Raw genomic sequence first — 16264 nt, 5'->3', positions numbered from 1 at the left:
TCACTTGTTCAAAAGGACGACCGGCCTGCAAACGAATTATTGTTCCCAGAATTTAGCTGCGTCTGAAAGTGAGAGCCAACATGCTCTGTCCTTGTCCCCAAAATCGATCAACAGCTTTGCATGTGCGACCGACACCCTCGTGCTCGCTCGTTTCAGCGCTTACTACAGTAAATTGTCGATGATTCGCCTCCAAAGCGTGCAAAATGGCATCCAGCAACGGCGTTTGCAATGACGGGAGCTTCTCGCCGCCCGTCATCTCGTCCAACTGCCGCGGAGCCTTCGACTTTACAGATATTCTTTCTTCATCGTGTTGGACCTGTTGACCGCCGAAATCCGAAATTCGAAAAAACCATTCGCCACTAGTATTTTTCGAGGAAGTCATACTGTGCATCCTTCCCGCCGCTCTCTACTTGATGGGCGGTTCGCTCGAGAGCGCATTTATGCTCGGAAAGCCCCGCTGCTTGGTCATGCAATCGTCTCTGCGCTTCGTCAAGCTTACATTCATCTTCATATTTGCTGCATTGCAGGTATCCCTCGTCGCGCCATGGGCCTTGGAACCTTTTGCCTGCATCACCATGCCGCTCGTCTCAGCCATCCTCGCGCTTGTCGTTGCCGCTATTTTCGCTGTAAATTCCACCATCGCTCACCGAGCTAACCCACGCCCTTCTCTAACAATATCCGCATATCTCTTCATCTCGTTTGTCGCCGATATACCTAGAGTCAGAACCCTGTGGCTGATGGGAACTTACACCAACGTTGCTGCCATCCTTTCGTCTTCGCTTGCCATCAAGCTCATTTTGCTATGGCTGGAGAATATCGGCAAGCGTCCGTTGCTGCTTGAAAAACATACCAACATCTCTGACGAGGAGACTGCGGGTCTATTCTCCAGAGGATTATTTTTCTGGCTCAGTAGGCTCATGATCACCGGCTCGCGTCAGGTTCTCAACCTGCACACGCTCTTGTCGATCCACCAAAGAATCAACTCTTCTGCAACTTTCCCTCGGCTACAAAAGGCTCTTGAAAATAGTTGGTCTATATTCCACTCCAAGCGTCACGCCTAATTTCGCTAACACGAGCATCAGCTGACATGTCACGCAAATACGGACTCGTCTTTGCAACCTTCAAGGCGTGGCCTTGGGAAGCTGCCAAAATCATCTTCCCTAGATTGGCTGTTCTTGCCTGCAGTCATCGGCCGTTTTGAGCGAATCCAAGCCTTCTTGAACGAAAAGAAGACGCAAGATGATCGTGTTATTGGCCAAACAAGCGCGACTACGGAAAACTCGGCATCAGGTATTGCTCTTCAGGAGATGCAGCCGGTTTCTGATGCCGAGAATGCGCCTGTCATCAGTGTGCAGAACGCTACCATCGGATGGGAAGCCCTGTGGTGCATAATGTGTCTTTCTCATCATCAACGGGTTCAAGATTCATTGCTTTAGTTGGACCTGTTGCTTCAGGGAAATCAACAATGATCAACGCGTTGTTAGGAGAAGCTCAAATCTTCAACGGCACGGTTCAACTCGCCACAAACGAGTTGGCCTTCTGCCAACAGACACTATGGCTGCCTTCCGGGACTATACGGGGTCAAATTATTGGCGATGATTGTTTCTCCAAGGGATGGTACGACGAGGTAGTCAGGGCGTGTGCTCTAGAATACGACATTGCGACACTGCAAGACGGCGATCAATCAGAAGCTGGAGTGCAAGGTGTATCCCTCAGCGGCGGGCAGCGCCAGCGTTTAGCAATCGCTCGTGCGCTGTACGCCAGGAAGCCAATCGTGATTTTCGATGATGTTCTGAGTGCGCTCGACTCCTCCGCCCAAGACATTATTGCCGACAAGGTGTTTGGTCGTGATGGTCTGCTCCGACGGATGAACGCCACTGTCGTGCTTGCCACCCACTCGATGCGGCACTTGCACGCAGCAGACATCGTAGTAGCCTTGACATTAGACGGACAACACACAACGCATGTAGTGGATCGCTCTCGCACCGACCCTAGCGTACAAGCTGCAATCCAAGATGATCAACTTGTTCAAGCTGCCCCTCATTTGGATGTAACTGCCAATGCAATCGTTGCCGAGAAAGACTTCAGACAAGAAGCCAATGGCCTAGCCAACGCCGGTAGGAGTATCGGCGATCTAGAGGTTTACAAGTACTACTTTGCGTCCCCGGGGTGGTCAAGTCTCTGCATTTTTTTATCTTTCGTTCTCCCTGAGGCTGGCTTCTCTGCGCTACAACTTGTGGGTGTCAAACTTTGGTCATCCAGCAATGATAGGAATAATGCAAAGCATTGGCTTATCAGTCTATACGCATTGTGGGCTGTCATTCGCGCTGCCTGCCTCATTGACGCTGTCTACTACCTCTACGTCGTCGGCATTGTGCCCAAGTCAGGAAAGCGGCTCCATCTGTCTGTTTTGAATGCTGCGCTCAAAGCGCCCATGCCTGTCCATTCAGAAACAGACATCGGAACGTTGGTGAACCGATTCAGTCAAGATATGCAGCTCATTGACATGATTCTACCTGGTGCGTTGATCGCAACCGCATTTCACGCAGCAAGTTGCATATCGGTTCCAGCGTTCACCATTGCGGCAATGCCGTATTTTGCGGCGGTTCTCCCGTTCATCTTGCTAGCATTGGGCACAGTACACCGACTCTATCTTCGGACCTCCAAGCAGCTTCGACTTCTTGAGTAAGGCACACTGACGAAGAGATCTATATATTATGCTGGCAAGAATACAGGCTGGAAAGCAAAGCGCCCCTTTATTTGCACATCATTGACACCATCAATGGCATTGTTTCGATTCGAGCGTTTGGATGGTTCGCTTCATACAAAACCGAATACTTTCAACCTTTGGACGATTGCCAGAAACCATTCTACCTATTGCTATGCATCCAACGATGGCTATCTGTTGTTCTCGGACTCACAGTGACGTGCATGGTAACCATCCTTACTGCTATTGCAGTCACGGTACGGGGATCGACTGTCAGTGCCGGTTTTACTGGCATAGCACTCGTTAACATGATGAGCCTGAGTCAAAGTCTTGCTTCTCTGAATATTTTTTGGACGTCGTTGGAAACATCCCTTGGCGCAGTATCTCGAGTCAAGTCATTCTCCGAGGACACCCCTGTTGAAGAAAGCCCAGACGCGCCTGTTGCCCACAACTGGCCAACATCTGGTCACGTCCAATTCAATGGTGTTACGGCCGCGCATGCTAACTTTATCGCGCTTCGCAATGTATTGATTAAAATTGCATCTGGGAAAAGAATTGCTGTTTGCGGTCGAGCTGGTAGTGGAAAGAGTTCGTTCATCTCATCTGTCCCAGGCATGATGGATATTGGCCAAGGGAGCATCGAGCTCGATGGTCAACATCATGGTCTCAAATTGACCGAGAAATTGTTCGCAGCAGGGTAAGCTACATTACGCAGGATCCATTCTTATTCACTGGGTCATGGCGCCAGAATTTATGCCTCGGAGACGATGGCCCCGATGTAGAACTAGAAGAATGCATGAAGGCAGTCGGTCTTTGGGAACAGGCACAGAAATCATCCGGTGAGAGATGTACAAAAACTGTTCTGGATATGGACATGGAGCAGATGCAACTGTCTCAGGGTCAGCAGCAGTTATTATGCCTTGCCCGTGCTCTTTTGTGCAAGAGCAAATTGGTCCTTCTGGATGAGCCGACGGTTAGGTATGCGATATTTATCCGTTTTGTCATGATTACAGCTAATGCCTGTCATCTAGTGTTGATACTATCACTGAAGCAAAGATGGCTGAAGTTATTGCCCGCACATTTGAAGATGCCGCCGTCATCATGGTCACACATCGTCTGTCTTCAATTCATTCATTCGACAAAGTCATCGTCTTGAACACAGGCGAAATAGTCGAGTACGGACCGCCAGCTGAACTGTTATCTGATACTACGAGCGCCCTTCACCAGCTTTACCGCGTGCAGTCTAATTCCTTGCCGAATGCGGCAGAGTAGTGTTGTATAATAAAAAAGAGATAAAAACAGTATTAGTATAACGATATCAGTAATAAGTATTATCATTATATAGAAATTTTTAGGTACTTAGTATATATATATAACTATATAGTTATACTAAGTTATAGGTACTTTACTAGGATAGGGGTTAGGCTCTATATATAAGACAATTTACCTAGTAACAAGTCAATATTTCTCTAGTAATACTTAAAATAAATAATAATTAACATAGCTTTAAAGATATATATATAAACTATAATTAATTATTTCTAAAATAATTTTAAGAATAAGAAATAATTATGAATATTAATAATAATAAATTAATATAACTATTTCTTTATTAAATAATACATATATAAGGGTAAAATTAATATTAGTTATAAAGAAGTTAGGTAAATTAAACTTAATAGTAACTAGTAACTAAGACTTCTTTTTCTAACTATTATTGTACCTATTAATAGCTGTCATGAATTAAGAGCAAATCAACAGCGAATGATCAATACTGACAATGCTTGGTCAGCCAGCCAACCAGGCAGCCAGCCAAGTAGCAGCGAGTGATAGTGCAAACCCCCTCAGCTCGTCTCCCTGCGGGCCCGGCTGCTGACCTCACCACTACGACACTACTTTTTCCCTCTTTTCTGTCATATTTTTGGTCATTTTTGGTCCGTGTATTGCTATATTGTGGTTTTCATTACTCTTTTCTTTATTCTTTTCCTCGTCTGTACCTTTTCCACTTCTGCAGGTCCACCACTAGTTAGCTTGCCCCGACTTTCCAAACAGGCCGCCTTGGGTCCGCGCCCGTTGTCCATCCATCCACCACCACCACCACCACATCCTCATCCACACCCCAAAATCCTTCCCTTGCCGCACAACTGACACCATCCATCCATCATCACACACCCTCCCGTCTTTACCATACCTGCACAACAACAATCATACATCATCCCACCAGGCACCATCCAATCTCCCCCAGAAATACTACATCCATTTAGCAGCCGTCCTTGTCTTTCTTCTCTCTTCTACTACTCTCATACATTTCTTTTTCCTTCTCCCTCTCCGACAGACCATCTCCCGACCTCCCATCCTTCGCTTGTCCGCATTTTTCTCGCGCCTGCGTCACCTCAAATTAAATCCATCAACCAACTGCACGCGACACGCAACACGGAACACGCAGCACGCAGATCCCCCGAGTCTGCACCTCCTTCTCACCAACGCGAGCCTTGCGCCCATCCACGTCGACGCCCTGACAACGCATCTGGCTTCCCATTGCTACGCTCCGTTGGGCATCAGGCTAGACCCCCTCGCCGCCCGCGCTCTTCACTCGCCGCTCCTTCACCCACGATGAACCATTCTGCATCCGCCTCCGCCATCAATCGTTGAAACTCGCTATCTGCCCCCGTTGCCGTTGGCATGCATCAATAACATTCACCCTCCAAATCATAGCACTCACTTGTACCAGCCATGGACACGCCATCTCTCGCCCCTGATGGCCCTCCTCAGGCTCATGACGCTGGCACCCTTCCCTCCACTGCCGCCCAATACAGCAATAACACACCATCTCGTATCGCACTTCCATCCGTCTCTGCCGCCGCTACCGTGACAGCGTCTGCCTCCAACGGCATTGCCCATGGTGCTTCAAAGCCTCTACTGGCAGCAAACTCCAACGGAACCGCGCCGAGTTCTTCCCGCGACGGCTCTCCCGGTCGCCTCATCCGAAAAGCTACCTCTTCCAGCCGGCTCTCCGGCAATCGCCCTCGCAAAAATAGCCAACAGGAAGTCAGTCCAACTCGCCCTTCTAGATCCCAGATACCGACACATACGGCCGCCGCGCGCAGTCTCTCAACTTCTGCTACCCCCTCGCTACCCCCCACCCCCAGAGAATCACAACAAGCTTCAACGCCAAAAAAGAACGGCCTTGCACTGGCTGATTCGAGGGACAGCTCCCGATGGCCTGTCTCCCCTCGGTTGCGATCTCCACCGCCAAACTTGAATAGGTCCGGCTCTGCGTCGCCAAAGCCCGATCCAGATCTACCCGCCATCAATATTTTGCAGGCCAGTCCCGTTGTCAAGTCCAGTGACACCCAGCGTCCACCCGAAAGCGACACCGACGAATCCAAGTCCGGCTCCGGCGTTCACACGCCTGTCCGCTCCCCTCTGGAAACTGTCCAAGAGGTCGCTACCCCCGTGGCAGATCGTAGCATCCTGGATCACGTCAAGGAGAAGCTTGCTGCTCCTGATACACAGTCGGATAGTGCCTCAAGCGATGGTGGCCGCACCGTCAGAGCCCGGTCGAACCACACCATGGACAACTCCGTCGAGGGTGCCAACAAGGTCGAAAACCGAAGAACCACTTCCGTGCCCCCGCCGCCTGTCGCTCGTCAGTCTAGCTCGCTGTCGATGAAGCAGGGCAAAGGCAAGACTGAGGGCTCCACCCAGAACATGACGGTTGAGACAGAGACTGTGGCCAGCATCCCCCAGGTGGCTCTAAACACGAGCTCAAAGGCCGATGGCGCAAACGGCACCCTTAAGACCAAGCAAAGCACCGAAACCATCAAACCGAAAAAGGAAAAGAAGAAGCCGGTCCGAAAACAACCGAATGTTCACACCGGAACCTCTGCCTCCAAGGCGGACAATTTTGAGGCAAAGATAGCCAGCGCCGTTGACGAAGCCAACACGTCCGACTCGGAAGAAACGTTTGTTTATGACTCGAACCCCCCTGATGGCGGCGACCGCACTGTTCGCCGTTTCCACTCGCGCACCCCCAGTGCCACATCCAATGCCAGCCAACCCCCCGACCGCCAAAACGTTCGCTCCATCTATGGTGTTATGGAAGGTGGCGGCCACCATGGCCCCGTTCCCAAGAAGAGCATGAAGTTTGTCAACACATTTAACGGCTCTGGGACAGAAAGCTTGACTCCTGGGGAAGAAGACGGCAAGGCCTCTGGTCGCAGCGCCGGCGGTTCCGGTCGTGGAACCGCGAGACACCACCATCACATTGGCCGATGGGGCCGTCAACCCAACAACAGCCATCTGTCAATATTCGACAACGATTCGCCCTTTGCCAACACGGTTAGGTCAAAGGGCCCTAATGCTGGATCTCGAAATTCCTCGGGTCCGACAAGCCCACGCAATCACCACTCACCTAGAGGCCAGCTCAGCTCCAAGCGCTCTGCCCTTCAAATGTCGTCCATTTACGACATGGACGAGAATACTGGCGCCGATGACGAGCGAACCCCCCTTGTTGGAACCAATCGCTACAGGTCCGGTCGCAACAGGCGCGGACCCCATAATCTCAGGCAGGCTGAGTCCCAGACATATACCCGACGATCCTCGTATCTGAACCGGTTCGCAGCGTGCCTCGTCCTTACCATGATGTTTCTCTTGGTGATTACGGGTGCCATTGGATTCATGTTTGCCACCTCCCAACCCATGGCCGGTATCGAAATCGTCTCGATTCAAAATGTCGTTACGAGCGAGCAAGTCCTCATGTTCGATGTCTCGGTCAAGGCTCACAATCCAAACATTGTTCTGGTAACGGTTGACCACACCGATTTGGAGATTTTTGCCAAATCAGACCACGCCGGTACAGATCAGGACTGGTGGAAAAAGCCTGGATCTGGAGATGTGATCGCACCTCATGCCATTCACGGAAAGAGCAACAAGCCCAGCGAAGGCGAGGACGCGGATGCAGACAATCGTCCTAATATCCTCTTGGGCCGCATTACCGAACTCGACAGCCCGCTCATGTTCGAAGGCTCCCTCTTTCACCAGGGCAGCTCTACCTCGACTGGAGAAATGAAGCTACAGTCCCCAGGAAACGGCACAGCAGGAGGTGTCAAGAGATGGGATCGCATCTATCAAAACGAGTTTGATCTCATTATTAAGGGCGTTTTGAAGTACACTCTGCCTCTTAGCGCCCGTGTCCGCAGTGCCACTGTTTCGGGACGCACGACGGTGAAGCCCAACTCAGCCAACGACCCCTCTCATCGGCCTCCCAATTCGACTGCGCTTGTCGCATCAAACAAATCAACGACCCGTTCTGTTATAACATGGACGCAATGAACATAACTTTCTTTTGTCATTATCTGATTCGCGTCTTTTGATGAGCGTATAGTATCATGGGCAATATATTTGGCGTTGTATTGCAAATCGTTCCAATAACATGCAGGAACTCGACTGAGAACAATACACAAACAAAGCAATGATTTTTTACCGAGTCCAGCTGATTGGGGCAAAAGGAACAGAAAGGACTCATTTTTTTACGCAACCCATAGCACTGTTCTGAAGCATACATGTATTCTCTCGAATTTGCACTCAGCTGATGGACGGCCTAGGCGGACTCTTTCACTTCAAGACGCAGAAAAAGCGAACATTTGTTTTACTTGCTTTATGATAGACGGGAGAATACGCAGTTATACCCCTTTTGATGTATTTATAACGGCTTCACGACATTCCTTGCACACCCAACAGACGCACATATACACTATACCTCTTACACAAAATCTGTATTCTGAACAATGCACATGCCACACGCGCCTACATTCAATTGATTAGCTGGAGTGAAATGTGATGTATTCGCAATGAAACTGTTTCTTGGAATATTTAAGCGTAGAACGGGCCGAGTGATAAGACATTCAGGCATTCCAATGTCCCAATGTCATGTATAACTTTAATCTCCCAAACTACCAAGAAAGCTATCAGCCTGCTTCTTGGCCCTCCTAGCCTCCATCGCCTTCCTCCTCTCCTCAATCTCCCGCTTCCTCGCCGCCTTTTGCTCCTCCCTCGCCTGCCGCTGCGTTTCAGTCTGCTTGCGCTCATCCTCGAGCGCCCGCATCTCCCTCTGCCGCGTGTCCTCGTCCCTGCTAAACTTGTAGAAGCCGACGCCCTTTGAGCGGACCTCTTTGTCCGCATCGTAGTGCTTCATCTCGGGCGGCGTCGCGCTGCGGTCGCGCTTCCGCGCCAGCGCCTCCATCTTGTCCGGGTCGTCGGGGTTAAACGCCATGGCTTGGATGGCGTCGCCGTGGATGAGGTTGCTCGGCGCGGGGGGCCGTGCCGACATGCGACTGAGCTCCTCGGCGCCGAGAAGGCCGCGCTGGATGCGCCGCTCCATGCGCTCCTTTTCAGCGCGCGTGCCGCGCCGTAGACGGCCAAACTCGTCTTCGTACTCAATAACCTCGTCGTCGCCGTCGTCACCGTCTTCCTGGTCATCAGACGAGCTCAAGTCTGATAATGCATCTTTTCCTTCCTCGTGCTCGGCCCACTTGCGATCAAAGTCAATCAAGGGCGTCGCCTCATTATCCTGTGGCACGTAGTCGCCTCGCTTCATGGCCGCGTAAAGACGAGCCTTGTTTTCCATGTTGCGCCTCGCGCGAGCCAGCTCGCGTGATTCATCCTCGGTGCCTGCCACGTCTTTGAGAATGAGCTTCTCGTCCTTGGCGCTGCGGCGGGACTGGGCCTTCTCGCGCTTTCGGGCCGTGTGGGCGCGAAAGAGATCTTCCTTGGGCTCTTTGGACGGCCGGGCGCGGCCGGTGATGGTGGCGACGGAGCCGGAGGAGGCGCCAGACGACGCCATGAGCGAGGTCAGCTGGGCTGTAAAGTCTAGGGAAGATGAAAGCGCGGCATCCTTTCTCTGCTTCTTCTTGGGCCGCTGCCCGTATAGATGGGGATCTTGGGGCATGGTGGCGTGGCCAACTGTGTTGTGCGCGTGTCACGGGTTGTGGCAACGGACTTTCAAGTGAATCACATTACTCTTCTTGTTTCTGCGATATGGAGAGAGCCCTGCTGTATCTGTTTGCCGCAAGATGATGTGTGATTTTCTTTTGACGATGTGAGATGGTGTAACTGAGGCTCAAAAATAGCGGGCGAATTCCACTAGTAGTTGGCAGTATTTAGGCGCTCCTAGTGGGGCATACTGCTGCCTAGGCAGATGAGCTGTGTGCTCTTTGTCCGAGTAGGAGGCGAATGCCGCATAGAATAAGACGTATTCAAAAAAGGACCAATCTCAACAGTGTTTTTTCATCTTATTTATATAATTTGGAATGCTGGAGCGTAATGGTAACGCGATCGGTCTATCTCGAGGGCAAGAGCCGCCCCCAGTTCCATCTTTATGCACGTATCGTGCACACGCCAAAATCAGGTATAGAATCAAACGCCGAGAATCAAACGCCTCCCTCACATCTTAATACACTCCAGAGCCATAACCTTTTGTGTTGAAAATCTTTCTTTCCGCTGTCCGATTTGCCCAACTCAAGTAGCTCTGCCATGCTACGGCAACGCACCCTGAAAAGACGCTCCGAAACTGCGCTGGTACGTACATGAAGCTGACGAGAGCGACGCCCGACCACACCTTCCAGCCGGCGACGATGCTCGTGGGAAGCGCCAGTTGCAGGCGAAGCAAGGTGTCGTCGACCGATGCGCCAGATAGAAGCGATTGCGCGGCGAAGAAGTACGTGTTGAAAATAGGTGTATATATGGCTTGTTGGACGAGCACCTTGGTGGCAAGCGACGCGGCCCTCGAGGCGAAATTGAATTGGCCATGTAAAAACAGGAACCTTGTCGCAGTCAAGTTAGCGCGTTGCTGCTTATTTTTAACGGTTTGGTACGCGACTTGCCATTTATAAGAGGGAACGCTTGCGACGATGCCGATTGTCAAATGACTCGCCGTCCGCCAAGGGTCGTATCTCTGTGCTTCTAAACATTCGCTTGAGCTACCATGCTTGACTGGCTCGGGCGGGAATAACAACTGAGCACTCAAGTCGCCACAGAGCCAGATGACTATTGATGTGCCTATCTGCGTGGCATATGGCCGACTCGCCTGCGCTTTTCCATATGCTGCGAAAAGCGACGACATGCCACAGCGCGCTAGTAACCCGCGAGCTTTAAGTGAGGCTGCAGCTGAGCTTCTCTGACGCGTACACAACCATGAAGTTGACCACAGCGGCCGCCGTGATCCAAAATAGCCTCGACCTAAAGGAAATTGCGACGAGGATATGGCTCGTGGCGCGTTGGCCAGGCGCAGTTGCAACGATCGGAACATTATTGCTCCCAATCACCCACGTCAAAAAAACGGCAATAAACTTAATTTCGAAATCCGGACATCACAGGGAGAATATACAGCCGCAACAACTATAGTCTTGAAGGTCACCAATCGGGCATTGCCCAGAGTCTGCGAGCCGGGGCTTGGCCGCATAAGGCTATGCGAACTCCGAGGTCCGCCGCCAGCCTTGTCGTCACGGTCGCTCCCGCTGCATTGAACGATTGCTTTGTCTTGTTTGTTTCACAAACACTGCGGAATAAAAGTTGAATTTTCTGGTAGCTACGCAAATCAATCGCTGTAATGAGCGTACAATCTCAGAGCGTCTCGCCCAGCTCCTCAGTCAACGCGGAAGCGACAAGCAAAGAGCCGGCAGTGTTATCATCAGGTCGCACAGTGGAAAAGCTCTACCATCGCATCCGCAGCTGTCTAGGTTGTCGAACGCGTAAAATAAAATGCGATCGCCAAAAACCTTGTGATGGCTGTCAGCGGGTGGAAGCGGACTGTGTCTATCCATCTGGACCAGGCAGAGCTCCGAAGAAACTTCGTCGAGCAATTGACAAGCGCGTTATTGATCGATTGGCTGATCTCGAGGCACTGGTAAGACGCCTTGAAGATACAGACAAGAACGTCAAGCTGGGACGCGGCTCGAGCGTGACAGGAGGGCTTTCTGCTGATTCGACAAGACAATTGGAACACGAATCAAGCCCGCCAGAACAGCAATTCGGTCGGCTTGTGATTGACGACACACGAAGTTGCTACGTGAGCAACATTTTGTGGGCAAGCTTGGGTGACGAGGTGCGAGTCTAAAACTTGAATAAGTGCCATTCATCGAACCGGACTGACCTTGTTGCAAGATTGAAGAGCTGCGCGATCTAATCTACCATGAGCCAGCATCCGAGGACGACGACTTTGATGCTGCTACTGTGGCATCGTCTGCTATTGATACGCCAACTTTTGCCGGCTGTAATGCAGCGATAATGGGATTTCACGCGCTTTCGCAGTCGCTGAGGGCATATCACCCAGGACTATCCCAGTCAGTGGCTCTCTTTGAGACGTTTAAACAGAATGTCGCACCTGTGGTGCACATTTTCCACATGCCCACGTTGAATACCTTTTATTGGGATGCCGCGGCGTCTCCCGAATCGTTGGGCTGCAATGCCGAGGCGTTGCTATTCGCCATATACTACTCTACCGTCATCAGCATGGAGTCGCAGCAGTGCGAAGAGCTCCTCGGCTTTTCACGAGCGGCGGCAGTCAAGCACTATCAATTCGCAGTAGAACAGGCCATGGCCCGCGCGGACCTCCTCAACACCCAGAGTGTGGTGTTGATCCAGGCCGCAGTTTTATTCTTGTCGGCGTTGCGAAACGAAGATGCGTCGCGCACCGCGTGGTCAATGACGGCGCTCATCTTCCACATTGCGCAAGCCATGGGACTGCACAGAGACGGTGCCTCATTTGGACTTTGTCCGCTGGAGATTGAGATACGACGACGGCTTTGGTGGCACATCTGCCTGCTCGACATTCGATCATCCGAGTACCACGGGTGCGAGCCCATCGTCGACGATTCCAAGTTTGACACCCGAATGCCACTCAACATCAACGACAGCGACTTGACGCTCGACATGACCGAACCACCACCCGAGCGCGAGGGGACCACGGAGATGACATTTTGCCTCATACGATGTGAAGTCATGCGCATTGTATGGAAGACGGGATATGTACCGCCAGGACTGCGACAGCCCGGTCAGATGGCAGAGGCATCTTCGCTTGCCGGACGTGCTGCTTTGGCCAAGAATCTCCAGCAACGGTTAGAGGAGCAGTATCTCAAGCATTGCGATACTTCAAACCCGTTTTTCCAAGCTTGCGTGACTGTTGCCCGCCTGATCATCGCTCGAACCTGGCTGGTGGTCTACTACCCGCTGCGACAAAAAGAGGGCGCAGAGCCCGTGCCGGGTCCGATTCAAGACCAACTGTTTAGCATATCGGTCAAGGTTCTCGAATTGTCATGCCAGCTGCTCACCAACCCCGTCTTTGCACCATGGACATGGCACTCCAAGACGCACGTTCAGTGGCATGCGGTGGCTTTTGTCCTGTCCGAGATTTGCTCGCGGCCGCCATCGCCTGATGGCGACCGCGCGTGGGAGTATGCGCAAACTGTCTACAGCCGATGGAAGATGAAAGAGCACAAGGGCACTCTCTGGCGGCCCATCAAGCGGCTCATGGCCAAGGCGCAATACGTACGCGAAACGCAAAAGAGCAAATCTTCGGCTGTCAAGTCCCATTGGCGAGTAGATGGGATGACCACGGCAATACCAAAAGGTTGTACAGAGTCCACTGCGAGTGGCAATCCGAGCCTCGAGGGAGGGTCAAACCCAGCTACTGTCAAAGAAATCACTGCGGATTTCTGGGCTCTGCCAACAGAGTCCTTTGATTCATGCCTAGAGAGCTTGAGTAGAACTGATTTGATGGCGCCAGCTCTCGAGTATGCGTACCAAGTTGGCACTGATTTTAACCTGACAGACTTTACGGTCAGTCCCATGGACATGGTGTTTGAGATGAATGAGTTTACGCCGTGAAAAGGTTCAGCATGAGCCAATCTGGTAGTTTTTATAAATGAACGAATTCAAACAAGTCACCCAGCATGAAAGTCCTTCTGAACCCAGTTCGTTGCCCGAGTCTCTTCTCGATTGCAATATCCCAAGACATGAACAACTAAGGCTAGGCGTCGAAAGGAACATGTGCGCTGTACCGCGCTCCACTAGATTTAGACAACTGCAATAATGAGTCGACACTATTGGAACATTGCGACGACTGTATAGTGTCCTCACATATCCGCAATTTGACCTTGCATATCAGAGGCGTCCGATGCCACGCAACTGTACTCTTTTATGTACTTTGTCCACCCCTCAAACTCTGGCATCATCACAGGATCAAAACGCCAAAGAAGTTTGGCTAGCATCATCCGAGTTTCAGCTGCGAAAGACGTAATCGCTGCGCTGGCATTTTGTACTCTGCTGCTTTCGGCTGCGTTTCCGATTTGGAGGGCTACGTCAACGGTTGACGTCCGGGACTGGGCGGGCCGACCGCATAAGCTTGTCCGATGCCCGAAAGGCCCGCACGCAGCGCCGAAACTAGCGGCATTGTTCAGTCAGTAAGTAAGTGTTCTGAATTGGTGGGCGGTAGACTAGGCGCATAAGACGAGTGGCTTACAGCGCATAGGGGAGCTTTTCCGGCTTGTTTGACCTCGGGATGATATACAAGTTCTACGTGTGTACTTGGTCCAATCAATACTTCTTTCTTTCAATCCATTCTCTGTAGCTCGACAAGAATCAACCTCAGTCGTGACTTTTGTCTACACCCGCCCATCTCAACTCACAATGCCACAAACACCAGTCGTGTCCGCGTTGTCGTCGGTCAACAAACATCAAGACCTAGAAAGCCAACCAGAGACAGAAACAAGGCGTCTGGAGCATCCTCTCATGTACAACGCAACACCGTCGACGGTTTTGGTGGACTTTGATGGCAGCGACGACCCTTACCAGCCAATGAACTGGCCATTCCAGAAAAAGGTCGTCACCACGCTGCTGTACGGCTTCACCACCTGCTGGGTCACATTTGCGTCGGCCGTGTACTCGGCAGCACTGGGACAAATCTCGCACGAGTTCAATGTCAGCGTGGAAGCAGCAGCATCGGGTGTCAGCCTCATCGTCTTTGGCTTTGGTCTGGGCCCGCTGATCTGGGCTCCGCTCAGCGAGGTCTATGGACGAAAATGGGTGGTGATCGTGGCAAGTTTCCGCGCGGTTTTCACTTTCTGAGATTGAAGCTTGAGCTAATGGGCAAGGCACACTTAGCCATACTTTATTGCTGCTGTATTCTCCTTTGGAACAGCAACTGCAAAGGACATTCAGACCGTTCTCATTACCCGATTCTTCACTGGCTTCTTTGGCAGCGCGCCCGTGACCAACACGGGCGGTGTCATGGCGGATATTTGGCCTGCAGAGCAGCGTGGCATCGCCATTGTCGGTTACGCAATCACAATTGTCGGCGGACCGACCCTCGGGCCCATCATCGGCGGTGCCGTTGCCTCGAGCTCCCTGGGCTGGCGGTGGACCGAGTACTTGACAGGCATTGTCATGATGGCCCAGGTTCCCTTGGATATCTGCTTGCTGGACGAAAGTTTCCCCCCGGTTTTGCTGGCATACAAGGCTCGTCGGCTGCGACTTGCCGGAAAGAATTTCGCACTTCACGCCAAGGTAATAACGTAACCAAAATGTGCAAACCAAGACTTACATGTCTGAAGCACGAAGAGGGCGGTCTCTCAATCAAGCAACTTTCGCAAAAGTACCTTGTTCGCCCGCTCCAGATGTTGGGCACGCCCATTTGCCTGCTAATGAGCATCTACGCCTCTTTTGTGTACGGTAAGTAGGCGCGGCTGTCCGAGTCTAGCCTGTCCGTTTTCCAGACTAATACCGTCCATTTGATACAGGCATCCTGTACGCGAATCTCGAAGCCTTTTCCATTGTTTTCCAGGAAATTCGACACTGGGGACCTGTTGTAGGCAATCTTCCATTCATTGCCCTTCTCGTCGGAATCTTCTTCGCCGCCGCCGTAAACATTTACAATAACAAGTACTACTTTGAGAAGTTCAAGGCCAATGGCAACAAGGCCGTTCCAGAGGCTCGACTGCCACCAATGATGGTTGGAGGATTCGCTTTCACAGCAGGCCTCTTTGTATTCGGCTGTAAGTTTGAGAAGAGGGCCTAATTGAGGGCCTAACTTTTCTTGTTTTGCCTGGACTGACCTGCCAGGGATCTCTTCACCTCACATCAATTACTGGCCTTCCATTGTTGGCATCGCATTGACTGGATTTGGGTTCACAACCATTTTCCAAGCGGCGCTCAACTATTTGGTCGACACGTTTACCAGCTTCAGTGCCAGCGCTGTCGCAGCCAACACGTTTCTTCGTTCCATGCTGGCAGGTGCGTTTCCACTGTTCATTTTACCAATGTATCACAATATTGGTGTTGCCTGGGGTACCACCGTGTTTGCTTGCTTTGCAGCACTTTTGATCCCGGTGCCGTTTCTCTTCTTTGTCTGGGGAAAAGCTATTCGTGCTCGGGGAGAGTGGAGTAAGCATACCGTATAAATAAGAAAGGACGCGAGTGAAATCTGTATTATCTTTAGTCTTAGAGTGACCAAAATAATGGCTGTCTGGGAAGCAGATGATGATGAATACAAAAAAGAAGACT

The 16264-nt window shown here is 51.4% G+C and overlaps 5 protein-coding genes across 5 annotated transcripts; 4 read left to right on the top strand and 1 right to left on the bottom strand.

Moving 5' to 3' along the window:
* Positions 1 to 575: 575 nt before the first annotated feature.
* BBA_03408 (ABC multidrug transporter, putative) lies at positions 576 to 3979 on the top strand (the record flags this gene model as incomplete). Its single annotated transcript, XM_008598505.1, has 6 exons — positions 576 to 1026; positions 1186 to 1347; positions 1455 to 2685; positions 2736 to 3231; positions 3423 to 3685; positions 3739 to 3979. 6 exons carry the CDS (start codon positions 576 to 578, stop codon positions 3977 to 3979), a joined length of 2844 nt encoding a protein of 947 aa, XP_008596727.1.
* A 1461-nt stretch (positions 3980 to 5440) lies between these two features.
* Positions 5441 to 8041, top strand: BBA_03407 (phospholipid metabolism enzyme regulator; the record flags this gene model as incomplete). Its single annotated transcript, XM_008598504.1, has 1 exon — positions 5441 to 8041. The coding sequence occupies one exon, from the start codon at positions 5441 to 5443 to the stop codon at positions 8039 to 8041; it is 2601 nt and encodes an 866-aa protein (XP_008596726.1).
* Positions 8042 to 8648: 607 nt separating this feature from the next.
* Positions 8649 to 9656, bottom strand: BBA_03406 (uncharacterized protein; the record flags this gene model as incomplete). The annotated part of the gene is made up of 1 exon (XM_008598503.1): positions 8649 to 9656. The coding sequence occupies one exon, from the start codon at positions 9654 to 9656 to the stop codon at positions 8649 to 8651; it is 1008 nt and encodes a 335-aa protein (XP_008596725.1).
* Positions 9657 to 11315: 1659 nt separating this feature from the next.
* On the top strand, positions 11316 to 13591 carry BBA_03405 (Zn(II)2Cys6 transcription factor; the record flags this gene model as incomplete). The annotated part of the gene is made up of 2 exons (XM_008598502.1): positions 11316 to 11810; positions 11870 to 13591. The coding sequence occupies 2 exons, from the start codon at positions 11316 to 11318 to the stop codon at positions 13589 to 13591; spliced, it is 2217 nt and encodes a 738-aa protein (XP_008596724.1).
* Positions 13592 to 14392: 801 nt separating this feature from the next.
* Positions 14393 to 16161, top strand: BBA_03404 (MFS multidrug transporter; the record flags this gene model as incomplete). The annotated part of the gene is made up of 5 exons (XM_008598501.1): positions 14393 to 14791; positions 14867 to 15268; positions 15316 to 15433; positions 15502 to 15756; positions 15824 to 16161. 5 exons carry the CDS (start codon positions 14393 to 14395, stop codon positions 16159 to 16161), a joined length of 1512 nt encoding a protein of 503 aa, XP_008596723.1.
* Between the last annotated feature and the right edge of the window lie 103 nt (positions 16162 to 16264).

Source organism: Beauveria bassiana, assembly GCF_000280675.1.
Source record: "Beauveria bassiana ARSEF 2860 unplaced genomic scaffold BBA_S00007, whole genome shotgun sequence".
In the NCBI taxonomy this organism is placed as follows: Eukaryota; Fungi; Ascomycota; class Sordariomycetes; order Hypocreales; family Cordycipitaceae; genus Beauveria; species Beauveria bassiana.
This window is presented reverse-complemented; position numbering and strand designations above follow the sequence as displayed.